At 39.9% G+C, this 27,963-nt stretch overlaps 1 protein-coding gene across 2 annotated transcripts in view; it reads left to right on the forward strand.

The window, feature by feature from the left end:
* The window catches only part of DOCK1 (dedicator of cytokinesis 1), a 312,805-nt gene that overhangs the window by 271,531 nt on the left and 13,311 nt on the right, over nucleotides 1–27,963 (forward strand). For both annotated transcript variants that reach the window (XM_030486111.1, XM_030486112.1), the window contains exons 45-50: nucleotides 3,079–3,255; nucleotides 4,288–4,371; nucleotides 9,556–9,693; nucleotides 13,138–13,283; nucleotides 18,034–18,232; nucleotides 23,914–24,067. In XM_030486111.1, the coding sequence (XP_030341971.1) occupies nucleotides 3,079–3,255; nucleotides 4,288–4,371; nucleotides 9,556–9,693; nucleotides 13,138–13,283; nucleotides 18,034–18,232; nucleotides 23,914–24,067 (898 nt within the window). The remainder of the gene's footprint in view (nucleotides 1–3,078; nucleotides 3,256–4,287; nucleotides 4,372–9,555; nucleotides 9,694–13,137; nucleotides 13,284–18,033; nucleotides 18,233–23,913; nucleotides 24,068–27,963) is intronic.

Genomic DNA, 27,963 nt, shown 5'->3' on the forward strand with positions numbered 1-27,963 from the left:
GTGAGGCTTATTTTTAAAGGAAAAGAACAATTTGCATATGATTAATTAAAACCTTTTTCATTGCTCCATTGAGGTTATGTTGGACAGTTGTATTTAGATGAACAGAAGTAATGCAGAAAATTACTATGGTATCTATAGTAACAGAATATGAATGTGGTGTTTGACAGTAATAGGCAGCTGAATAAAACACATTGAAATTTTAATGAACTTTGTAAGTTCAATATAATCCTGATAGAGAAGATTGTGTTTATCTTCATGATTGCAAAAAGTGTTGTTTGTGAAGGCTGATGAAAGTCTCTTTTCCTCATGAATTAAGAGCACAGGCTGACAGGCTGCTTTGTGCAGGCAACTTGTATACACACACCTTTAACACTACGCTTGTCATCGAAATGGGCATAAATCCTTGGAGAGGGCTTTTTATGAGCCCTCTGTAAGTAGGGAGTATTTTAGTCACGTAGCTGAAAAATGATACCAGAATGGAACTTAATAATAGGTGGGAAGACGGCAATGGGTAACTTTTGACCTAGCTCTGGCATACTTACTCCAAAATCAGTATGGCTTTCTTCAACATTCCTGTCAGCTGGAAGCATGATCACGGGGCTTACATCCCTGTAAGGCTAAATTCTGCCTATGGATACAGATATTATTGATGTTTTACTAAACACAGTGAATTAAAGTAGCCATGCACATTTCATATTTTATTGATGGAGCTAAAATATCTTTAAAGGAAGAGGTGAGATCGTATGAAACCACTGCTGAGAGAGAACTGAGTAATTTAATAAATGCAGTGTATTATGCTACCTAACCCATAGGAACATGCATAATTGCCTTAAATCTATTTGCTTTTAAAATTCCTTCTGATTCCTTTTACCTAAACCTTTTCAATCTGTTCATTATCTGCAAGGAATTTGTTGTACACATTCATTATTCAGTATCTGATTTGTTTTAGCTGGACACAAGTAGTTGTAGGGGAAACATTTGCTGAGGCCAGGCAGTGAATTGGAAACTGGATTTGGAATTGCACTTGGTTTTAAAAAGCAGAAATACTAATCTCTGTTTTGCTTTGATGCTTAATTTTTTAGTGTTGCTCTCGGATCAGGAGTATATTGTTTCTGTTTGCCCTGAATAGATGGTGTAGTGCCCAGAGTTAGCAAGCTACTTGGAAGACTCATAATTTACAAATATAGATATTTTGAATATCTTTCAGTAAGTTCCAAAGCACAGTTTATAGTAGGAGGATGAGAACTGCAATTCTCCATCTGCTTTTAAAAAATTAGAGGGAGGATTAGAAGAGTAGTAAAAGAAAGGAGAATGAGAAAGAGAGCCATGATTGCTGATACAGAGAAGTCAAAAAAGTCAGCTCAATGAGTGCTGATTTCTGTAGATATTCAAGAGCTTTAAAAGCAATGGTTCATCAACAAATTATTGCATCGTTAGAAGCCCATTAATACAAATGACAGAATCCTAAATTTAGCAGGTGATGCTCACAACAGTTTGTGCTGAATCAGATGTTGAATGTGGTCTTACTTCCCCAGGCCAGATCGCACCCGCGGCACATCCAGCTCTGAAGGGCAGTCATCATCTGTCCATCTGAGCCCGCTCTGCTCCACAGCCACCACAGAACCATCATGCTCCTTAACCTGCCTTCCAGAATAATTCACCAGGCACACTGCTAAAAATGCTAATTAAAGCATCCTTGATGTAATCAGATGGCAGGTGTAAGAGTAACTAAAGAGATTTGATTATAAGTGGTTCTCAGGAACATGGAAAGCAACTGATAGCCAGGTAGAAGTGCTGCTTTGTTTATGTAGCATTTATGTAAATTAGGCTGTAATCAAATATACACTTGCATTTTCCTCACAGGCCTCAATTAACCTTCCTTTTCTATTCCTACCACGTCATCTCTTTAATGTAAATAAGCTGTGTCTTCCAGTGAGGACTGTCTGTGCCCTGGGTTGCTGCAAGTTAGTAATTTTTATCCCATTCACTAAATGGACATATTTCAGCAATATTTAAATATTTTAATACTGTTTTTCCAACATGAGAAACTGTCATTCTGAAGGGCACAGTATCTGGTCAGAACTAATAGAGATTTTACAAAGGCCTGTAGGGACAGGACGAGGGGAATGGTTTTAACCTGCCAGAGGGGACATTGAGATGAGCTCTGAGGCAGAAGCTCTTCCCTGTGAGGGTGCTGAGGCGCTGGCACAGGGTGCCCAGAGAAGCTGTGGCTGCCCCATCCCTGGCAGTGTTCAAGGCCAGGTTGGACACAGGGGCTTGGAGCAACCTGCTCTAGTGGAAGGTGTCCCTGCCCGTGGCAGGGGGCTGGAACTGGATGAGCTTTAGGGCCCCTTCCAACAGCAAACCAGGCTGGGATTCTGTGATTCTATAATCAGTCAATTAAAATAAAGCAAGTTTTACACAGTACAAGAGCTAATTCACCTCATGAAGACATCTGAGGAGCTCCCTTCATCAGGCTATGTGAGAAAGAACAATTTCTTCCTTCAGTTATCATCGTTCAGTTGAATAAAATGTGACCTCATGGGAAAAGCACAGCAGCTAGCTTAGAAGTCATCTCTTCAGCATATTAAACTTCATTTCCTTGGAAATACACCAAAATAATCACAGCAAAATTATCTGCTTGATTTTTGAGCTGCTTAGGATTACATTTTCCATGAGAAAATCCACATTAAGTTATCATTTCTTTTCTGCGTTTAGCTGCATCTTCTTTGCACTGCTAAAACACACTGACTTGTAATCTTTGGTGTTCTCTATAATCCTCCAAAAACCTCACGTGGTTCCTTTCAGAGCCTTTCTAAATGTTGTGCTGTTGTGCTGAGGTGTAATCCATCTTACAGCAGTGAAATTCATTTAACTTATCTCCACTGATATTATCATATCAGATCCCAAGTATCTAATACCCTGAAAAGATCCTTTCTGTTAATTATTGGTTAAAATATCTTTTGTTCTGAAACCGCCTGAAGTGTTCCTGATTGTGGTGGTTTGGTGGCCAGCCAGTTCTGAGGCAGATCAAAAGCTCTGCTTCTTGATTATAACATCCTTTTGTTCTTATTTTAGGTTGAAATCAGTCCACTGGAAAATGCAATAGAAACGATGCAGCTCACAAATGATAAGATCAATAATATGGTTCAACAGCACTTAAATGATCCAAATCTACCCATCAACCCTCTCTCGATGCTGCTGAATGGCATCGTGGATCCTGCGGTCATGGGAGGGTTCACAAACTATGAGAAGGTAATGTTAGAAGTCTCTGTCCTTCACCTCTTTGAGATGTGTCTCTATTTGTACATAAATGCTTTGTGAGTCTCCCCTCATATGTGCTTAGCAGAATGTTGCTTAAAACCTACCACTGTCGGTTGGACTTGATGGTATTCAAGGTCTTTTCGAACCTAGTTGATTCTGTGATTTGAAATGTCCTTCTGGTATTTATGGGTGGATTTTTGCCTTTCTACATTTGCAGCAAGAGTTGATGTGTTTAGCAGCAAGAGTACGTCTATATGGGCATGGTGGGCATTGGGAAACTATAAACACTACATTATTTATGTTGTGAGTATGTGTGTGACTGTAGTGATAGAACAAAGGGAAATGGCTTCAAACTTAAACAGGGGAGACTCAGAATAGATATAAGGAAGAAGTTCTTTACTGTGAGGGTGCTGAGGCGCTGGCACAGGGTGCCCAGAGAAGCTGTGGCTGCCCCATCCCTGGCAGTGTTCAAGGCCAGGTTGGACACAGGGGCTTGGAGCAACCTGCTCTAGTGGAAGGTGTCCCTGCCCGTGGCAGGGGCTTGGAACTGGATGATCTTAAGGTCCTTTCCAACCCAAATCATTCCATGATTCTATGACTATTAGTCATACTAAGCTAGCATACGCAAACAACACATATGTCCTAACATAAATGGAGAAGGTACATGCTGATGTACATGTTGTACTATCCATCTGTTGATGTCCTGTAACTCTCACCCATTTCACATATTATGATTTCTGGAACTGCTAGAAAGACGTTTCAGAACTGTGCCAAGTCCTCTGCCCATGAGATTTGGTCTTGATCACCATCTGCTCATCTGCCTACTTTGCTGATGTCTTAATCTTAAAACACTGTTAAATTCTGCATGTCTTTCCTAGATTTTCACTTTGTATTTGTAGCTCTCACTGCTGTTTTGCAGAACTTTTGAATGGATTCATTTCTCTTTGCTGCAGGTAATTCTGCTATGGCTTTAGACATTGATTCACTTCGTGAAATAACTGCTCATTTCTGTCTCTTGCCCAGGCTTTTTTCACTGACAGATACATGCACGAGCATCCAGAAGATCATGACAAGATTGAAAAGCTGAAGGATCTGATCGCTTGGCAGGTAAGATATTTTAAGTGAGGTTGGTCGGGCTCAACTGCCGTACAAAGGCAGTTTAATGTCACTTTTGAGAAAAAGCAGACATTAAACTATTCACCCTCTGTACACTTCATTGCCATTTAAAACTGTGTTGGAGCTTGAGCTAAAGTGCATCTTTCCAAATCTGACATCATTTGTCTTTTGATAAACCTGCAAGGAACAAACATTATCAACCTCTTTTCTTTCTTACTTTCTTTTTGTAACCATATACAGTGAAAATATCCCATCTATATCAGATCAGAAAATACTTTGTAATGGTGTTGGTTGGTGTTACTGGCAGCTTAGTTTTGCATTTGAGTTTTCTAAGGCTGAATTCAGAATCTCTTCTCAGGCAGCAAGATGAAATCCCTAACCCTGAATCCCTCCCCTGCTTGCACACACAGGGACAGTATTTCTTCAAATATTCACTTCTATCTTCAAACAACATATTTTCCATTTATCAGACTTTCTGTCTATACTTCCAGTACGCTTTAGCACAGAATATTAAATGTAAGATTTGCAAAATTCAACTTGCATGCAAACTATTTAGTAAATTCATCTTAGATGTTGTGAAACTTTTGTTTTCTATGTACAAGAATATAGAAAAGAATATGGAACAAGAATACTCATGATTCATAAAGCATTTGAAATTAGCTGGTATTTTTATGATGGTGTGTTAGAAGAGAAATCATTTAAATCTAAGATCACACAGACAGTATTACCTGAACTGGGATTGGAACTCAGGTTTCCAGCCCTGGGTCTGAGACAAAGCAGGAACCTTTCTGCATTGGAGAGCTGCTTTACATGTACCAAAGGATATTTTTCAGGACAAAAAAGAGACAATTCCAATTTTGTTCCATAGTCATATACTAGCCATTTTCCATTGGTCTCAAGGTAATTTTATGATCACTAAAAAAATACCAATATGGTTGGAAGTGTTTTCCCCACAGAAAAAGAAAGTGCATCTTTGTCTTTTTACATTCAATTTATCTTTATAATAAAGAGAATAATTTACATTTCTATAGGATTCAGTCTTAGAGGTGGTAGAACCAAAGATACTGAATTTAACAAAAAAACCCTCTGAAGACCATAAAGCTATAACTGAATAAAAACTCTTTTGGCCTGCAAAAAACTTATGTATGTATTTATTTATTTATTTCCTTGTGAGCTTTTACAGAAGATTAGATTTTAGGAGCTTTAAGTTTTATAGAGGAAAATAATTTGATCCCAGAAGACTTCATGTCAGCTCCGTGCCTTTGCGTCTGATAGCAATACTTCAAATGAATTACAAACACACTTTCCCTCAGCAAAGATTCACTTTGGTGACATTTATGTATTAAAATAGTATTAGTATTTGAAGATATGTATGGCAGCTAATCACGTCCTATTTTAATTATTCAGTGGTTTTAAATATATAATTAAATATATCCCATCCCTGACAGCGTTCAAGGCCAGGTTGGACACAGGGGCTTGGAGCAACCTGCTCTAGTGGAAGGTGCCCCTGCCCGTGGCAGGGGCTGGAGCTGGATGAGCTTTAAGTTCCCTTCCAACCCAAACCAGTCTGGGATTCTATGATAATTCCCCATCAGTATTGTAGTTCTAAACAACAGGAACCCGTAAAATAGAGAAAAGTGATCAAAACCTGTTTTTTGTAGCTGAAAAGTTGTTTCATGAAAGGGTGTAGCCATTTCACAGTGGAAATCAGTGCTTTTCAATTACATTACATATTTCATATACATTCCATTTATCCTAAGACTTAAACCTCCTCTCACCTAATTTCAGTTTTCCAAGCACAGGCCACATAAGTGGGGAGGGAGCTGCCTGCCAAGTATTGGCTGGTGTCAGGAGAGGGAATTGTTATGGAAACTTTCCGGAGTGAGCCACTGGTCTGAATTCATCACGGGCTTGACAGTGATTGAATGCAAAAATGAGTTTTCATCTTTCAATAATGTGGGGCTTGGAGTTTTGTAATCACATCGAGATTTGCTTTATGCTGTATAAATCAATCTGGATATATGAAATAGTAGCCTGCCAATCGTGTTATCAGCTGACTAGTTAAATTTAATTCGTTTCCTATCCCCTTACCTTACCTTTCTCTCCACTGTGCTGTGGAATTCCTACTCTTCAGGATAGTATCCCTTTATAATTCCTGTGAACTTCAAGTGCAGAGTTTCATGAAATAAATATCATTAGTAAAGCACTCTCCATTTTTGTCCATCTTTTTGCTTTTCTGACTTAGGAAACAAAATGGAACAACATCATTCCAAGGTCTTTTCTTTTAACATGAAGGTAATGAAATAATTGATTGAAATTGTGGTAGCAAAATGAATACTTGATGACATCAATCACTATGTTTAGCATATGCATTTACAGGATTTACCAGAAGTAGTATGTAACATACAGCTGAAAGAATTGCAGCATACCAGTAATGTCTTTATGATCATATTTTATAGCATTATTATGGAAGACTTTCTTTTAATATTTGAGCTATAAGATTAATTTTAATAATTCAAATCCATGTCACTTTTTTATTTCAGCCAAGCTGATGAAGATATTTTAAAAGAAAAAGAAAAAAATCAGGCATTAATTTTAATTTGCAGTGAAACTTCATAAAACTTTAAAATCAACAAAGATTAGAGGTAGAAAATAAGTGTTATCTTGAGCTGGTTTCCTTTCTCATTCAGCTCTTTTGTTTCTACCTCAGCTACTTACTTGACTTTTGCATTCACCTCTCCAAAGGTGAGGGTGCCCTGTAGGGTCTTTAGAAATAGAGCCATAAGCAACCCCTCCACCCCCTTGCTTCAAAACCAAATGAATTCACAATATCATAATGATATTGTGATACCTATCTCAGTGACATGGGTTAGTGGTGGACTTGGCAATGCTGGGGGATGGTTGGACTTGATGATCTTAAAGGTCTTTTCCAATTCTATGATTCTATTCTGTGAATGTGGCAAAATCTTGCCTCTGTCTCTGCATCCGACACAGATTCATAGAGGTTTAAAACTCAGTGTCACTCATCACTGGATTTCCTTGTGTCAGTGTCTGGAAAGGAGATGTAGGAGGAATTTTGAAGTTGTTAGAAGGTGAAGCAGAAATGGTAAGACAGTCTGAAGCTAATTTCTTTCTGCACTTGATAAATGTTTGAAGGATTAACTGGCCTTGGACAGGGAGACTAAATATCCTGACTCAGAAATCTCACGGAAGTTCTATAGCAAAGCCATTGGAAGTTTATTGAATTCAGCTTCTGTGAAGGAATAACGAGTCTTTCCTTCTTCTTCTACGATTTCTGGTCGTCTTTGATTCCCTCATAGTTGAATTGCCTCCTCTTGCCTGTTTCTCAATCCCTTAACTTAACAGTTCCAGTTGGCCTTTAGGTGCTCATGTTTTCCCAACCTATGCTCACTCCAGCAGACCTGGCCATCAATTCTCCTGTTATTTTGCTTCTCATACTGATTGTATATACCTGGTGTGTATCCCAACAGTGAACCCCTCCTTGGCACCTTCGATTTGGGAAGTGGCTACAGTCAAAACAATCTGTCATTATTCTTACTCTGTAGTCTTTTAAGAGAATCTGTGTCCATTTAAACAGGGCCAAATCACAGAGAATCCTCGTGATAAGATTTCTTGAGTTTGTTCATCTGTAATTCACCTGTGTATTTATTACTCTCCTTACTAATAATGCTGCTTCTTCTGATTGCTGCTCAGCCCTATTAGAAAGATCTGGTTTTAATCAGTATTATGATTTAATTATGAAATATGAAGAAGCAGCCTCTTAGCTTGATTGCTGCAGAGAAGATCTAAGTTAGAATCAGAGCACTGTGTGGGCTGAAGCAGACCTGGAAGAGGAAATATTTTTCCTAAGCTGGAGGTAGCAAAGTCTAATGGTGTGTCTGGATGGCTGTGGGAATGAAAATGTCTCTTTTAAACCATTTGAAAAGGTCAGCTACACCTCCACACTATGAACTAATTCTATAATCCTCTGTTGGCAGGGATATTCTGTGACAGGAGCCTCGAAGATAAATGATTATTTTCAGTTACAACAGAGAATTAATTTAATTTTATTCTCCTCTGTTTTGTTCCCAAAGAAAATAAAAGAGTTTTTCTAAGGAGAAGTGTCTAGTACATAAAACTATATGTTTTATTAATAAATACTGCTCTGTAATATATACACATCAGACGATGTAGACCATTACCAGTTATATAAATAGGATTTATTAAACAAAGCATACAAGTATTTTCTCCTTTAAGGTTATATCCTCACGAAGCAGGGAGAAGACTGGTATTAATAACCCGGTGTGAGAGTCAGCATTCATCAGTTTGCCATTTGGAAGTGCAGCGTGTATGGGGGCCTGTGAATATAACATCACAGGAATGTTTGTGCTGTCTGATAAATTCAGCTGTGCCTCCAGTGTGTGATTACAGGACAGAGCTATGGGTGTATTCATTTTAGAGGACTTTAGTTAACAGAGAAAAAAGGAAATCATGTATAATAGATTTTTAGATCCTTTTTTACTGTATTATGATTCATAGACAATGAATTATAATGATTGTAAAATCATAGACGCATAGAATGGTTTGGGTGGGAAGGGACCTTAAAGCTCATCCAGTTCCAACCCCCTGCCACGGGCAGGGACACCTTCCACTAGAGCAGGTTGCTCCAAGCCCCTGTGTCCAACCTGGCCTTGAACACTGCCAGGGATGGGGCAGCCACAGCTTCTCTGGGCACCCTGTGCCAGCGCCTCAGCACCCTCACAGGGAAGAGCTTCTGCCTCAGAGCTCATCTCAATCTCCCCTCGGGCAGGTTAAAGCCATTCCCCTTGGCCTGTCCCCACAGGCCCTTGTCCAAAGCCCCTCTCCAGGTTTCTTGTAGCCCCTTTAGGCACTGGAGCTGCTCTACAATCTCCCTGGAGCCTTCTCTTCTCCAGGCTGAATAAGTCTGATGATGATTGTTATTATTGTTGTTGTCGTCATTATTATTGTTGTTGTTGTTATTATTATTAATAGTATTATTGATGATGTGATTGTTGTTGTTATTGTTATTATTATTATTATTGTTATTATTCCATGAGCTCTTTCACTCCTCTTGCAACATACATGGGAGTCTTGCCCAAACCCTTCCCTTAGGAAGGACCGGGCAGACTGAAGCATCATAATTCTGCTTTCCAGATCCCATTCCTGGCGGAAGGCATCCGGATTCATGGGGAGAAGGTGACGGAGGCGCTGCGGCCATTCCACGAGCGGATGGAGGCTTGCTTCAGGCAGCTGAAAGACAAAGTGGAAAAGCAGTACGGGGTCCGCGCTGTCGTAAGTTATCTGTTAACTTTATGTTTCCTAGATATTTGGAATTCCTTTAAATTCAAGGCAGTTGTGTGTTTCTCTGTTACAATTCCCACTGATGAAAAAAGCAAGGTTGATGCAGCATTGCCTGGTTGTTCTCAGTGGTCATCAGATTATTAAATACTGAGTAGATGCTATTAAAGATGCTCAGCAAGCTTTAGTACTTTCATTTCCCAGCATGGGAACAGTTCCTGAATTGCCTGAAGTCAAGATAATTCTTCAGTTTTTAAGGAATTGGGTTTAACAAAACAAAATAAAATAGAATTGCCACTATAGCATGATTTTCCTAGGGCTGAATGTCGCCTTTCTGTAGATGTAATTCCTTTTGAGACATGAGGGCTGTGCTGCTCTACAGTAGTGTGCAGCCTTACGTACGCTGGTACCACCCTAAATGCAAGCAGGCAGTAATAAAGTAGCTGCTACTTAATGGGATTTAGTACTGCTGGAGTTCCTGCTTTTGTCATTCCAACAAGCTGTTTTCAGTTGCTGCTTCATCTTTAAGGCACAACCAAGTTTTTGGTGGCTTTTCCAGTGGAGATCTGTTTTGCATTTGAGTTGAGTGTAACCCATCAGGGAGGAAGGCCAAAAGCCAGCATACAGCTGCATGATTTATAGAATACTAGACTGGTTTGTGTTGGAAGGGACCTTAAAGCTCATCCAGTTCCAACCCCCTGCCACGGGCAGGGACACCTTCCACTAGAGCAGGTTGCTCCAAGCCCCTGTGTCCAACCTGGCCTTGAACACTGCCAGGGATGGGGCAGCCACAGCTTCTCTGGGCACCCTGTGCCAGCGCCTCAGCACCCTTAGTGGTTAGAGTAGCTCTAGGACTGACTACATGGAGCTGGTGTCCTCATACTATACTGAAGGCTGCCGCGGTGAGCTTTATCTCTATCTGCTGGTAGCTGTGAGAGCAGTGGTGTAAAAGTGCTATAATTTCTAGGTTTATTTGTGGAATGGCAGCAGTATTTGAAACTTGCATATGCAGTGCATCTCTTCTCACTGCTCCAGAAAATAAAGCACATAGATTTATGAGAATAGACCCACCTGTGCTCTTAGCACAGAGGTGTGTGGTACACTGCTAGGATGACTTGGTAGACAGCCGACTTCCTCTCCTAACCCTGTGATGGTGAGTTGTAGGTCCTCTCCTGCCTTATGGCTCTGCAGGTCCCCCAACCTCAGCACAGGGACACCCCATTCACCCCGCTTCCCTGGGCAGAAGGATGGCACCACAGGGTGCCATGGTGGCCATAGGCTGCCCTTGGCATGCTGGAAGCACCAGGAAGTTCTGAGGTCCCCCCTTTGTTGCAAAGGGTTTTAACTGTACTTGGAATCATGGAATCACAGAATCGTTTGGGTTGGAAGAGAGCTTAAAGATGATCTAGTGTGTGGTGGCTTCCTTCTGAAAAGGCTTAATTGCATGGTTGCCCCAGTCGGGGTTGGGTCATCATTTTTGGAGGTGCTGCATCAATTCACATACATATTGAGACAGGTAGTACTTCATGCGCTCAGATGTTGAAGGTCGTCTTCTGCAGTCATGAGGCTAAAAACATCTGCAGTTGTGGTTTTCACCTGTTACCTGAAAAAACAGTGTCTAAAGCACAGTTGTACAGGGAGGAGGTCATAGAGGACCTTCGTGCCCTTTTCATGCCTTTCCTGCCTTACAATCCTTAAACCCTTCCAAGGCAAGAATATCAGATGGGAGCTCCATCGTGGTCTAGTCCTTAATAAAATGAGATAAAAACAATTGAGAAATAGAAAAAGTAGAAAATTACAAGTTCTCCACTGTTACTTCTACCCCTAAATGAGCAGCAGTCACTAAACTGATTCTAAAAAGAGTGAAGCAACCAAGATACACCTGAACAGCCTACAAACAACCCCCTCTTCACCCATTTCTGTTATGGTCACTAATGGGCACATGCCATTGAGTTTATGGATGTTATGCCAATCACATCCATTTAAACAGGGTGTGAATTTGCTTCCAAATTACTTCTGGAATATTCCACAGAGGTTTATTCTGAGGAATGAATGGTGCAGGATACAGTGAGAGAGGGAACTTCAGCCTTTGCGCAGTGAGTTACCCAGAGAAGCTGTGGCTGCCCCATCCCTGGCAGTGTTCAAGGCCAGGTTGGACACAGGGGCTTGGAGCAACCTGCTCTAGTGGAAGGTGTCCCTGCCCGTGGCAGGGGGTTGGAACTGGATGAGCTTTAAGGTCCCTTCCAACACAAACCACTCTGGGATTCATGAGATGCAGAGCATCCTGGGCAAAGGGGTTGGCAAGAAAGATGCTGCAGCAGGCAGGACAGTGAAGAGGTGCCAAGTGATGTTCTCTGAGTGCACAAAACCTCATTGGAATACTGTATGCCAGTGAAGTATCCTGTTGTGCTTTATGATAGGCCTTCCTTCAGAGATTAATTTTCACTTTTGTCTATAGAGATGACTTTTTTTAATGGGAACACTGAGATCTTATGGGGAATGTGCTAGCCTTTATGGCACCCTTCTAAGTGCTGTTCTGTTTGTAGCCCTTCAAATCCCATCTTGCCAATATATTTAGGAGAAGAAAAGTTCTAATAGCAATTTATTCCCAAGGAGAGCAGGAATAATTGACATTAATGATACTTGTGTGTCAGTCATTTCAATAAAGTATGACTTTCTCTAGAAAGTCATACTCAGGTGGTGTTATCTTTCTAATTTCACTCTACCCACCAGTAAGAATTGTCAGGATTGATGGAGTTTTATCGCTTCTGTCTTCCTTGTACAAGGCCAATTTACCAGTAGCTGACAGGGTGGAAAATATACCTGTAATTAAACAGCATGAGATTCTTATTTGTTGACTGAAAGAGTTCAATTACTTTATGCATATATCAGTTATTAATGACTAACAAAGCTTGCATAAATATTCAGAACTCTGAAATTGTCTGAAACAACATAAAAAACCTTTCATATATTTGCTTCTTCACCTCGATGTCACTCTGTAAATTGGCTGTCTTCACATAAAGTTCTTTCTTTTGAATATCTTTTTCACTTTTTCTTTTTTAAGCTCTATTTGATTTAAATATACTGACAGGACAGTGAATTCAGTTGTGAAGATGGAGTAAAAACAAAGTTATTTGTAGAAAGCTCCTTTTCAAAGCCCAAATGTAAAAAAGCATGTAAATACCATTGAAACAAAGGAATTATTGGAATATGATTAAAATAATACACATGCCTATGAGGACCTTCATATTTCTTCCTAGTCCTTTAAATGGATCTTCTATAGAGTTTGTTCCTTTGTTGTTAAACACAATGAATAATTAAATCATATCAAACTCTACATAGAAGAAAAGCCATGGAACGTCTCCACGTTACTTTTGGTAACCAGATGTCAGCTCTGTTGTGATTTAAGAAGTAAGATCTTGTGCTTCTTTACTGCAGCTTTCAAGTCTGGATGACAGACGAGGCAGCCGACCACGGTCTATGGTGAGATCCTTCACGATGCCATCATCTTCAAGACCCCTCTCTGTTGCATCGGTGTCTTCCATCTCTTCTGACAGCACACCTTCTCGACCTGGCTCGGATGGGTGCGTAAGAAATAGTCCTTCAGGTCTTACCTCAGTAAAACATGGTTTGTTGTGCACATTGATAGGATTGAGGATCATCACCACCCCACTCCAGATCTCAGTGTTACTCCCTCTGATCCAACCAACTCCTCCTGTGTGGCAGCAGGATGGTTGTTTGCTCTAATAAGGAACTGTGGGGTGTTTTGCTTGGGTCTTTTCCCTGTGTTTTATTCCAGACTTGGTTCATGATCATATCCCACAAATGTTAATGTGACACGACAGCGTGACTAACTAGTGTGGGGATGGCACTTTTAAGTCACAGCCTTGGCTAAAAAAACCCAAGCTGTATAGACATTTATCTCGAGGTATATTCTTTGTCCTTTTTCTTAACTATTAAGGTAATGCTCTTCTGGGTCCTCTTTAAAACAAAGCTAAACAAAATCCCCTAAGCATTCAAACTAAAAACCCCAAACAAGCAGGAGATAAATGATCCCCTTCTAAAGTATTGCAAGTGTAATAGTTCAGAGTGATCTTGTCCAAAGTCAGTGACGAGATGTGTGTTCAGCCAGCCCTGTCGTGGTAAACAGGTAGCGCTTGGAAGAAGGAAGGGATTAGCTACCTGCTCAATCATTTCTGCTCACTTCTGCTGCCAGAGGAAAAGCTGCTTATGGCAAGATTGTACTTCAAGACTTATCAAGATATTTTGCGTGAGAACTGGGAATCCTGTTGATAAGCCCTGTCTCACGGGCACATCCCTCAAAAGAACAGCATAATCTGTTTGCTTTGTGGGGTTCAGAAGTTTCCTTCTCCCTCGTCCTCCCCCCAGGCATTCCCATAATCCAGAAACTTAATATTTGACCAAGGAGGCAGGTTTTTAAAGCCTCCTGAAGGGCTGCTAACTTAGAGATATGCGAGAAACATCAGTGTCCCCTGTGCACCTTTAGAGGCAGTTTCTACCTGACCAGAGAGTAAAAGCATTGGATAAAATTAAACACAGTACCTAAGGACCTGTACGATACTTCCCTTGATTACAAACAGTTTATTTACCCATTGGGAAGAACTGCAGTTCAGCTCCATTATGTTACCCTCCATAATGTATATATGGTGAGTCATGGTGATATAAATGTAGGACAGCAGAGATGATAATGTGTTTTGACTTAATTCATCCATGAAAGTTGTCTTGCTGGATCTATCCCTGGTTAGTGGGCAACTTTATCTCAGAAGAAAAATACTGATTCTTTCCTTCCCTGCATCTACTTCATTATCTATTTCCCTTCAAAATCATTATATATAATTTTGTTTCACACTGGATGCTGTTTTTCTTATATTTCACCTCTCCATCCCAGCTTTGCTGTAGTAGGTGCCACTCAGCAGTTTGAGAGGATCTCATGGGTCCACTTAGTATGTATATTAAAAAAACCCTTATGAAGATCACAGCGTAGCTCAGCTCCTACTTCAAGCCTGGAGCAATACATCTGGAATACATGTGAGGAAATGCTCATTTGCTTGATCAATGGAGCAGGAGAAGAAAAATCATCAGATGTAAATAACATAATGAAGGACCTCAAAAATTCAAAAGGCTGTAGAAATCATGTGGGTGCTTTGTCACTACTAACTTGGAAGATCACCCATGTTGATCAACATAGTTGATTGAGTTTATGGTCAGTTGTCGTCTCCTGCTTTCCATTTTCCCCCTCTTCATATGTTAATTCTGAGATTAGAAATGAAACTAAGAAACTATTAAAGATAGAGCCCACAGACTGTCTTGCTCAGCTCACCCAATTTATATTTTATGCCATCTCCAGCTTCTCCTGCTTTGGAGCTTTTAAACAGTAAAAACCCAAAGCAGACATTGGCATAGCATGTGTTTTACAACTCCCAATGTATAATGTGTTTTATGACTCTACATACAAATAAAACTCTGACTTTAAAGGAGGACCTTGGGTTTATTCCCTGCTTAAAATGGGACTTAGAAGTACAAATCTGAGCGCTTCCAAGCAGTGGTTGGAAGTGGAGAAGTCCCAGTGTGCCCGCGTGATCAGCCGTATGTTGAAAGTCTTAATGTACTTCCAAGTAGGAGCACGGTGTGATAACCCATTTTATCACCCATACATTGCATATAGATTATTAATAGTACTAATAATAATAATGCCTGGAAGGAAAGCAATTAATCATTGTCTGAAGAATGGCAATTCCTCTTGTAAACTTGCAATTAGCCTGTGAGGTGGCTGTCGCTGCCCTCCAGCGTGGTAGGAGCAACTAAAATAAGCAATTCGTGGGTAAAACACATGGTGTTTGGAGAGCTGATGTCTTCTTGTCCAAGCTTTGTGGCCTTGGGCAAATCATTACCCTCCCCTTTCCTACTCTGTAAAACAGGATGAAAAAAGCTTGCAGTTTTGAGTTCCAAACCACGTGGTTTTGGCTTTGGTTATGAGGGTTAAGGGCTCAGGGGCCTCTGCTGCAGGTACTAGTTGGAGCATCTTTCCATGAAATGAGCTAACTCAGGATAAAGACTGAAGAGCCTTTAGTGCTTCAAACAAAAAAAATAGTAGTAATTTTGGATATTGCTGCTGATGGAGATGGTTAGGATTACTGTACTGCAAATTGTCTAAAATACAAATCCTCCAGTATTTCAGTCATAGAATCACAGAGTACCACATTGGAAGGGACCTCAAGGATCATCCAGTTCAGCCTTTGTAGGCAAAGCATGACGTAAACTAGATGTCCCAGCACCCTGTGCAGCTGAATCTTAAGAGTGTCCAACGTTGGGGAATCCACCACTTCCCTGGGGAGATTATTCCAGTGGCTGGTTGTTCTCACTGGGAAAAATTTTCCTCTTGCGTCCAGTGGGAATCTCCCCAGGAGTAACTTGTGCCCATCACCCCTCGTCTTTTCCATTTCGCTCCTTGTAAAAAGGGTGTCTCCATCTTCTTTATAGCCACCCCTTAAAAAGTGGAACACAGAGATAAGGTCTCCTCTGAGCTGCCGCCTTCTCTGAAGGCTGAACAAACCCAGCTCTCAGCCTTTCCTTATCAGCTTCCCAGCCCTTGGATTATCTTTGTGACCCTTCCCTGGACCCTTTCCAGCCTGTCCACGTCTTTTTGTATAGTAGGGACCAAAACTGAACACAGTTAAGATTGTGGCCTGTACGTGCATGGATCCCCATGGCATGGTAAATACTTTCCTAATGATAAGAAGTAAACTGGTTCCTTTGTTTGGGGATTTTTGGTTTGGTTTCAGTTTTGTAATGTGATGATTTCAGGCATCCTCTGAAAACCTGTCAGGGTATAATCAGTTAAAATCTGACCAGGGTATGATTTTGGTAGTTTGCTTAGTTTATAATATAAAGTAAACTAAAAATTATAAAACACGTTGTCTACCTAAGAATGTTTTAGCTCAATAAAAGCAAAATATCTACCTTGTATTTAAACTAGTCATTAAAAAAGGTGAGATAAGAGAGATTCCTTTAAATTGCTGTGTGAATATTAGCTAAAAAGAGTCCAATATTACTCTAGAATAGTGCTTTCCCTACAAAATAAAAACTCTTTGGAATATGAAAGTGCTTTCCTTTTAAAGTTCCTTCAACCCCTAAAGACTTTTTCCTTTGCAGCCAGAAAAATAATAGTCATGAACTGTAAAAATTGCAGAGCTGATGGTAGTAGTACATCAACCTTACCTATATTCACACACTTGAAGCATTCCAGGTGGGAAAATACACCTGGTTTTTGGAAGCTAACCTTGCCTTTTGTTATTGTGTGGCTGATTTGTCATTCTGGAGTGTATCTGGAACACCAGAAGAGCTCAGCTCAGCCCTCCTGGGTCCCCCTCACCAGGGTATGCTGTAAGGGAGCAGAGGTGTCGATCTGTGAGTACGTGTGTGCACACTCATATGGATATATGTCCTCAAATATATAATTCTATATATAATATAGAAAGCCAAAATGATACAAAAATGCATGCAAAACCAAATGTACACACACAGGGTATTATTAGAGACAGGAATGGGGCTTGTGTCTGCAGTTAAACCTCTATACCTCCTGCTTTTCTGCACTGTATAGGTATTTCCCTTGCATTAAGGGTGCTGTTGTTTGCTTTTCAGAGAGAAGGTGCTGTAATTGTCATGAGTTACAAGGATAAAAAGCATTTTCTGTTATGCATGTTCCACAGAAAATCACTCCACCTCTGCAAAGCAATTTCTGAGCTGTTATTCCTTCTCTGGGGAATAAATACATCCTCTTTCTCCACCAAAATTAAACCAAAAAAATGAAGATCCCAGAGGAATCTGGGGACTTGGCATTGATAGACATATGGACTGTGTCTACCAGGGGTGCAGGGGACATAGGGGTGACATTTCTTTAATGCACTGTACAATTACCTGTGGTCACATAGTGCTGCTTTCCAGGTGGGTGCTGGCACGCCTGCCATGTATAGTGGGAGTGCTGGATGGGAGCCTCACTTTTATGTAACCACATACAGTGGAACTCAGGAGTTTGTGTAGCTATAAACCAGTTAATTTACTACAGAACAGGGAAATACCCAGATTGGGTCTTCAGCAGTAAATTTTGTTGTAAGACAATTACGATTGTTACAGCCTTCTGCCCCCTCCTTTTTTCTCTGATGAGTTTTCCTGGATTAGCAAAGCATCACTAACTCAAAGGATCATAGTTGATTCTATGATTCTATGAAAGGAGACTTCGGGAAACATATAAATGAAAGTTACGTGCTTTCCAAATGGTATTTTACTGCTCTAACCAACAATAATTTCCTTTAGGTTTGTGCTGGAGCCCCTCCTGCCCAAAAAGATGCATTCTAGGTCTCAAGATAAATTGGACAAGGATGACCTAGATAAAGACAAGAAAGAAAAGAAGAAGGAGAAAAGGAACAGCAAGCATCAAGAGATATTTGATAAAGAATTTAAATCTACTGATATTTCTCTGCAGCAGTCTGAAGCAGTGATCCTGTCAGAAACGGTAACTTGATTAGCAAGTAATGCTTTATCTAATTCTGAGCGGTGTTCTTTCTCTTTTTAAATAAAAATGGTGATTTTTATGATGTACTTTCTTTTTAGACCAAAACTATCTCCAAGGGAATATGCTACAATGGTAATATATGTGATAATGAATCAAAAATACAGGGTTTATTTACAGTGTAAAAAAACCACAGTCTCTCATACTAAAATCTTAACCAAAAGCTATATAGGACTATTTGATAAAAGGAACAGATGGTATATCCTAAGTAAAATAAATGCTACCATTTTAGCAGCCTTTTTTATATTTGTGGTTCCCAATAGATCCTGATGGGTTTTCTCATATTTCCGCTGAATACTGCAAGACACTGTTTGGTAGGAATGTTAGAAGGTCATTTTGTGTGTGGCAGTTACATATTCTTGAAGGCTATTTTGAGCAGAAAATCATAAGCAGTTCCAGTGGTGGCTGTGTGCAAGAATATTAAGTACAGGACATACCTCTCTTAAGCCTTCTCTTTTTGGCATATGTTTAGTTCACTGAAACTATCCTAAAGGCTTAGGTAACGAGAAGTTTTAGCTCTGAAATGGAAAGCAAGACCATTTGAAGCTGGAGCAGGGAGTGTGTGAACTATATGTAACCTCCAAATCTCTGCCTGGACACCTGTTTGGAGGCCACGAGCTTAACGTTTGCCCTTCAGAAATAAATGTAATGTTCTTTTAAAGATTTGCACAAGTACTTGTAGAGCCGACATATAACTCAGCAGAGTCTTGGTTTGGTGGCTGTGCCATTTACATTGGACTTTCAAAACGATTTCTCTCTGACTTGTGATAACTAGATCCTTTAAGTCTTTCTCTTTAGTATTTGTAGTGGAATGTTACTCAGATTTTCAGCCATTGCTCCTGGGTTTTCTGGGTTTGCTCCTTTTCAATCCAAAGATGAGCTTAATGTCTCAAATGTGCCTTCTGACAGCTTGGAAGATCAGAGTTCTTCTGTCTTATGTAGGCCCAGTATTAGCTCATCAAAACTCCCAGATAAAATCTCCTTTGTGCATCTCAGGCTTTTCACCCAAACTCCGTTGAAACCAGTGAGTTTTCTCATCGACTTCAGCAAACTTAGGATCATTTTAAATGGAGATTCCTCCTGCCAAAGCCAGCCAGGTCACCATCACTGGAGTGTTTTCAGACAGAGAATATTTTTTGTATAGATTTCCATATCATAGAATCATGGACTGGTTTGGGTTGGAAAGGATCTTAAAGCTCATCTAGTTCCAACCCCCTGCCGTGGGCAGGGACACCTTCCACTAGACCAGATGGAAGACATCTAAGGATGCTGGAGAGCTGGTTGATGTCACTGCAAGTTCACTGTCATCTCTGAGAGGTCTTGGACATTGGAGAAGATTGCTTATGACTGGAAAAATGCAAATGCTGGCTGGAAAGGAGGACATGAGAACCCTTCAAGGCATATTCCCATTTGTCATCTGAGGAACAAAACCGAGCTAAGCCCAACATGGCTCAAGTTTTCCACTCTTCCCAGTCAAGAGCTTTCAGTGCATGACTGGTATGACTGATATTCCCCTGGTTATAGAGAGGGAGGGAAATCAAAAGTCAGAATTAGTTACTTACAGTTACTTTGAGCTTCTTGAAATCCATGGATCAATAGTGAGAAAAGGAGTTTGCTGGTGAGAGAAAAACTGCTTTTTCACTATCTGCAAACTCCTTGATGAGCTCCAAAATGCCCGAGTCAATTTTTAATGCTTGCTGGTAGTGTGGTTTGTTTTCTCTTGCAGGTGAAATAGAGGAAACACTCTCTTGAGATTAGTTTACAAGAGCAGTTGTACAATTCCCACTGCTGTCTTCAGGAATTTTGTACAGACAGCGTCAAGCAGTTTAAAGATAAAATTTGTCTTAAACTTTTTGCGCTCTGGAGACACGTCCCCTATTAATGATATAAAAGGGAAATTCTTATCTTTTGTGGGTAAGAATTCAGCTTTTCTATTGTTCTACTTTTGTGGGCTGAACTCTGTGCAAGTTCCCTTTTTAAGTTGAAATTACTCCCAGAGCACTGTTACTTCTGTGTTTTATGAAGAATAAGGCATTTGATTTCTCTGGCATTAGGAACTTGGAAGCAGAAAGTTTGCGAGAATAAGAAAAGATGATGATGAAATGAAGGAGGAGAAAAATTCAGTTGGAAAAAAAGTTGGAATCCAAATTTAACTAAAAATGAAATTAAAATATAGATTTAATGAGATTTTAAAGTGAGATTTTAGTAATAAACTACTATTAGTTACTAGATTTTGTATTATAGTTACTGAATTCATTCTGTTGAGAGTTTAGAACTCAGCTGTACCATCACTAATTTGATTACAAGATTTCAGTTATTTGGTGGATATTCTAGTGGATTCTGAGTCTTGACTTGTAAAATGTTTGGGGGCTTTACAGCAGAAGACATGCTTTTCGTTAGTACAATTCCAATCTAAAAGTGTCTTCAAGAGAATAGGTGAAAGAATAAAATCCAGCTTGGATTTGTCAACACCAGATGGGTCAAGCCTATCTTTCTTCTTTGGAGGAGGTTGTGGGTAGGAATGATGTGGCAGACCCCAAACATGCTGACTTCAGTGTGACTTCTGGCACATCTTACACACCACGTTCTCATGAGCAAGACTGGGCGATGAAGTGTGGTCTGAGGTGATGCTGAAGGATACTCAGCAGCCTGGAAAGACTGTGCTCAAAATTGTCATGGGTGAGATGGAATAAATGAGAACCTGTGGTGGATTTGGGTAGTGAGATATGTCAAAATAGTGGATGTGGAGGAGCACAGTGCATTGTCAGCCTCTTAATCACTGGCTCATGTCTGTTTGTGAGTAGGAGGGTTTGTTGTGTGTCACTTCTGTTTCATCCTGGTGTCATCACGTTTTACAGCCAGTTCATGCCATTTGTAGCTGGCAAATAACAGGCTTGTGTTTGGTGGTTCAAAAGTCCAGTTTCAGATATTCGCCCCACACACGTCTCAAACACAATTATCTATTGCCTGACCACACTTGGATTCTAAATTATTCTTTACCCACCACAACTAGGTTGTTATCAGGGGTTAGCTTTCAGGAGGGAAGGCTGCATCAACAACCTTACATATGAACCTGTTCTGGATCCTGTTTACTCACTACTTTGTGCAATGTACTTCAAGACTGATACCAATTTTACAGACAGTATCAAGTGAGAGGTGCAGCAGCATGTCAGACAGTGGTCATTCCCATTTTTGCAGAGCTTCTGCTATCCTTTGAAAGAAGATGTTCTCTAATGAAATGAGTGTTTGCATCACTGTGATGGATTTTCTTATATAGGAACTTCTTTTTTTTCCAATAACATGAATTGCAATGGAAGAACGTGGGTAGATTATAAAACTGTAGAATCATTTCATGGAGCTTTTATATACTCCTTAAAAAGAAGCATTCAGAAGCTGTTTTGTCTAATTGTATGGCTTGAATCGTAGAATAGTTAGAGTTGGAAAGGACCTTAAGATCTTCTAGTTCCAATACTGCTTTCCAAATTTCACTGTACTCATAATGAATTTATGGAGTGATCAAAACCCAAGCCCTAATTACAGAGATCTGGTACTACTATGATCATGTCAGAGGATAAATTAAGCAGTGTAGTAGGTGAAGATGGTCAGTAATGTCTTCATAGTTTTCTAGAGATTTATATCTTCTAAGTATAACATAAACTTCTTTAACATAAATTCTCATTGTTAGTTCTTTGATTCCATGATAGCAAACCTAACACTGAAGCCAGGAAGTGAACACCACCACTCAAAGGCTTGTGTGAGAAATCAGAATAACAGGCTGTTCATTTTATTGACTTAGTGGCATCTAACATCACTCGCTATTGATCTTGCTTTTGTTAGACCAAAAAATATTAGCAATGGGTTCATCACGGATTAGTGGTCTCCAGAGAGTTCATATTCCCTGGCAGAACCATGTGAAGCTTTAAGAAGAGGACCAAGCGTAAACTGAGATGTATTTGAGATGAGTAGCTACAGACCAGGTTAACCTGGGACCTTGATTCTAGTTGTTGGGTTTTCTCTGGATTCTGACATTGCAGCTTTCCTAATCAATTCCTGTGATTTCCTTGGTTGCTTTTTAATAATTATATGCCTCTGGGAATGTGATTACTTTGCTTACCCTTAACACTAAAAATATGCTTTAAAATATCTTGAAAGAATCATAGAATCAAAGAATCACGGACTGGTTTGGGTTGGAAATGACCTTAAGATCATCCAGTTCCAACCCCCCTGACATGGGCAGGGACACCTCGCACTAAACCACATCACCCAAGACTCCATCCAACCTGGCCTTGAACACTGCCAGGGATGGAGCATTCACAAGAATAAACCTTTGGAGTGTGAGGCCTTGAATTTTAGCATCAGGAATATTTCTGAAAGGTCTTGATGAACTGTCCAAAAGAAGTTACATACTTTATGGTCATTCATTTCCTATAGAAGGTTCTCAAACACACAGCCTTTTATACAGAGTCTTTTAGGGTTTGTTTCCTGAAAACAAAAGGAAGCACTCGTCCGTCACTTCAGATTTCTCCTTCACAACACACCTTTTAAATAAACTTTGTGAAATGAAAGAAATTCTGGTTTGTCCTAATTCCCCTTTTCACTTCAGGCTGCTCCGCTTTCTGTGATCTCTTGGAAATAAAGAATGCCTTTCTTCACTGCGATTACTAGAAATACGGGGGCAGTAAATGGGTAACAAACAGTAGAGCTCAGAATTAAACTCAGCAAAAGGAATCAGCTTACCAAAAGCATTAGTTGTCCATCAGATTACAAGTACCATTTCCTGGTTTCTGATGGAAAATTTAAACGGACTGTGAAGAAGACAGGATAGAACAAAACAATAGGGATATTTCAGTGAATTAAATGTAAGCATAAAAAGGACAGACGATCATTGACTCATAGAATGGTTTGGGTTGAAGGGACCTTAAAGCTCATCCAGTTCCAACCCTCTGCCACGGGCAGGGACACCTTCCACTAGAGCAGGTTGCTCCAAGCCCCTGTGTCCAACCTGGCCTTGAACACTGCCAGGGATGGGGCAGCCACAGCTTCTCTGGGCACCCTGTGCCAGCGCCTCAGCACCCTCACAGGGAAGAGCTTCTGCCTCAGAGCTCATCTCAATCTCCCCTCTGGCAGGTTAAAGCCATTCCCCCTTGTCCTGTCCCTACAGGCCCTTGTGCAAAGCCCCTCTCCAGGTTTCCTGGAGCCCATTTAGGTATTGGAAGGCTGAAATGCTTTTTTCCTCAGAAGGCAGTTTCACCATGCAAACAATTAAAGAGATAATTCTAGCAGGAAGTAGAGCTGCATGAAGAGAAAGAAAAGATTTTGAATGCTGTACAATCTTATGTAAGGATACAGACTTCCTTGGCTGTTACCAAGCGAGAGTTTGGGGAATTGGCTCATTGCTTCAGGAAAATATGCCGGGCTACAGGAAGGTGTATACCTTAAATCTCATTGTGATTCCTTTGGTGAAGGGAATAACATTCAGAAATACTGCATTAAATCAGAAGTATTGAGTGTTACCATTGCCCTATTATTGTTTAGGAGATAGTAAGGAAAATACAGCAATCCCAAGCTCTGCTGCTCAGTAACAGCATGCATTCCTTTAATGTCTCTCTTTTTCCCTTGTGCAGATCAGCCCACTACGACCACAGAGACCAAAAAGCCAAGTCATAAACGTCATTTCAAGTGAAAGACGCTTCTCCGTCTCTCCATTACCTCCCAGCTCCCAAGTGACACCACCCCCAATAACTCCACGGACAAAGCTTTCTTTCAGCATACAGTCCAGTAAGTCTTGAATCTGAACTAAATCTTCTTTTCCTAGCACATTCTATGCAAAATAACTTGTAGTGGGAGATGTGTGTCTTGAACATTGCGTTACATTGTGGTTTGAGTCTTTTGAGCTGCTCTTTTTGCCCTCACCATGGGATCGCTTGCAGGAACAAGAACTTACCTCTTAACGTCATGCTCCTGGCATTTGCCAGAAGCAATTAGTTCAGCATTTTACAAAAGCAAAATTTTTGCATTGAAAAAGTTGCTTTTCCTTGTCAAATAATCATTAACCATTTCTTACATATAGAGTAACTGTCAAAAATTAGTGTTGTACTTGATTCTGTATTGGATTTGGGGGTTTTTGGAGCATAAAGGCTGAAAAGAAAATAATCTTTTAATGTAATTTGTACTTTAAACCAACTTTTATTTGCTGCTTAGTGAGTACAAGCCAGGAGGGGGAAAAAGCCAGTCTTTTTGATGTATTTTTTATTTGACATTAACATCTATCACTCGGGTTTTCTGTAAAATATCATGTGTTTGCTTCAGTGTTCAGGAAAACCTATTGCTAAACTGGGTATAACACAGCACCTATTTCTGTGCTGTTGTCCAAAACTGCTATTCAGAGTTTTCAGTTGCTAGCATGTGATAAAACAAAAATGTATTATCTTTTGATATTTAATACTTAATACCCAAATGCTAGTATAGTTGTCAAGAGCTCAGTAAAGTTGGTAAAGAGGAGAATAGATGATCAGTTTTAAGAAGAAAGTCTTGTTCCATCAAGATCACTGTTTTATTTACTTCTTTTGATATTTAAAACCTTTTCCCTTAAATAGTGGTTTGGAAAGTTCTTGTTGCCAATTGCACAATCACATCCTGTGAGCAGGAATGTGTTTGTTCTACAAATCTATAGCAACAGAACTGTCTTCTAAAGGCACATGGCTTTGCTTTAATGATTTGAAATTGTTGATTGCAGATGTGTGGAAGAGGGATAAGCAAGACAAAATCAATGCAACGTTTCCCTTGCATAGTCAGGCACCTAAACCAAATGTTTTGATAACAGTGAACTCTCTCTTTTCTTTACAGTTTTGATAGCAAGAAACTGCCAGCTGAAAGCTGGAAATACAGAAAAGTAGAGTATATATGCTCATGCAAAAGACATTCTTTGAATTGGATTAGTTCTTCCTGTGTGCATTTTATTAAAACTAACTTGATTTCTCTTTTAAAAAAGTATTCGAAGTTATCATATTTTTCTGCACATAGATCGTAGAATCATAGAATCATAGAAAGTTTGGGTTGGGAAGGACCTTAAGATCATCCAGTTCCAACCTCCCTGCCATGGGCAGGGACGCCTCACTCTAGACTATGTTGCCCAAGGCTCTGTCCAGCCTGGCCTTGGGCACTGCCAGGGATGGAGCATTCTGATAATATTTAATGGATATAATAGATATAAATAAATATAACTAGTATATATGTTTAAATATAAATAGTGTGTAATAGTAGATAATATATATGTGCTGGAGATTTATGGGTGTTACATAGAACAGGTTCAGCTTCTTGCCAAATAGATGGGTCTTGTCCCTAATTGAGGATTTGTTGTGATAAATGATTTTAGGAATTCCAAGGATCAAGAAGTTACTTCAGTGCACAAATTGGCTAAAAGCAGTTAATGGGTTGCTAAGTAATCCTGCTTGCTTGTTAGCTGACAGTTTAGGAGAATGGAGTGTAAAATCTGATCATTAGGTTAAGATGGAAAAAAACAGGCATCTAACTGATCTCCTGCCAGCTCAAAGATATTCTCAGTGGCCCATGTCCAGTAAGGAATAAATATTCAGAGCGTATTAGTCTGATAAAACACCTTGAATAATGACAACCAACCTGAAATTATGAGTAATTATTTGTACAGTGAGTGAGTTAGCGAGGTGTAGTTCAGCTGAATGGAGCAGGAGAAAATGGATAGATCTGTAGCAAATAGATCTTCTTGAAACACAACTGAAAATGACTGAAGTTTGTGTTCAATACCTGTTTCTGTAGGAGGATAGGTGACTCCTGGGTTTCATTAAGCTGTGTGAGAGATTAGCTAGTCAGGGCAAGTAATTTTTCTTCATTATAGAGTGGTGGTGTTCTACTAAATAGTTTGCCAGACTGAATCCAAATGATGTTGTTAATGCGTATTATGAACTATTCATGTGGATGGAAATTCTCTGTCCACATTCAAAGGGATTTATTTATTGCTGTTTTGCAAAAGGATGAGGTTGTGAAGGTGCTGTGTACAAGCTGTAGGAACACAGTGAGGGCTGCAGAAAATTAGAGCTGTAACGTAGGGAAAGGGACAGAAGTAGAGCAGAACAGTTGCACAGATGGTTGGTGACCATCCAGGTTGTTCTGAGTACTGCAGACCTTAGAATTGCCTCCATGCCTTGTTTTCTCTGCAGCTTTAGTGAAAACATGGCTCATCTGCCTTTCCATGGATCTTCCAAGTGTCAGCCTTAAAGAAACAAAGGGGTTTTAATCACTCCTAACAAAATTAGTCTTACCATCTTCTTATTAACACCTATTAGTCTACGTGTAATCACAGAATGGTTTGGGTTGGAAGGGACCTTAAAGCTCATCCAGTTCCAACCTCCTGCCATGGGCAGGGACACCTTCCACTAGACCAAGTTGCTCAAAGCCCCATCCAATGGCTTAAATGAAGTTAGTAGGTACTGTAATGTCCTGTAAGATACAAAGATGAAGTGCTCGGGGCAGTTGAATTCACTTTGTCTTTGGCTAATAGTGTGTTATTATATTCATTTTCAGTTTTCCCCCAAGGAATGCATATAGTGAGGCCTAAAAAGATGGCTTGTTTAGAGTCAATCCCAAAAGAAGGTTTCCCTTTCTGAAGCAGGCTTCAAGGTTCTACTAAAGATCTAGCTAAAGCTACAACTCTGAAGAAAATGCCATTTTCCAAACATCTCCCAGTAATATCCTAAACTGCATGGAAAATTCATATAGAGAGATGGAGAGAGATATGTAGTTGTGGATGAGACATACAGTATGTATGTCAAGGAGCTGTTTTGTGACATTTATGGTCTCAAATGCATGATGATCTTTAGATGTATGGTATGGCTTGGAAATTCATACAGAATGAACAAGGAAGTTCATTCACAGCATCAATGTTTAGTTGCAAATGTGTGGTGGTGTTTTCCAATTATGTGTTTAATGACATGAGCTTCACAGAACTAGATTCTGATGGAGATATTTAAAGGAAAGTATTATGAATGTTTGGGGAATGGAGAAATCCTATATATAGAGAAAAGGAAGGATGTAAAACTAGAGCACTGGGAAAAGTGATGAGGAATTCAGGTCCTAGAGGACAAACAACTCTTTTCAGCCTGATGTAGAAGAAACCACTGAAATTTTGAAGTCCCAGAGTGAAAAATACTCTTCTTCCAGACATAGTTGAAAGTTCAAGTGAAAGGATGAAGAGGAAAATTACAGTTTCAGTGACAAATCAATACAGCCACCTCACAGTTAAATTGTGTTAGTGAGAGGCCATTTTGAGGAGCGATAAAAGGATGCTTTTGGTGAGATACTGAAAGGAACCTTGCAATAAATACACCTGCGTAAACAAATCCTCCCCTCCTTTCACAAATCACCCCAGTGAAATAAAAAGAACCTTTTCTTCATTTCCTAAATCAAAACGCTTCCCTAATTTATAAGAAATAAGTTTCTTATCTCGTAGAGCTCACAGTGGGTTTTGCCTGTATTAAAATGACTGAGTTTCTCTGAAATACACTGTGGGTGGATTTCGACACCAAAACCGATGTATCACTCAGGCCTCAATAAACTTTATTGTCCCTCAGGCTATTCGCCTTTACAGCACCTACCTGCTAGGATTTATCCTCTAAGAGAAGGGAACTTTCTACCCAGCA

Source organism: Strigops habroptila, chromosome 5 (assembly GCF_004027225.2).
Source record: "Strigops habroptila isolate Jane chromosome 5, bStrHab1.2.pri, whole genome shotgun sequence".
Lineage (NCBI taxonomy): Eukaryota > Metazoa > Chordata > Aves > Psittaciformes > Psittacidae > Strigops > Strigops habroptila.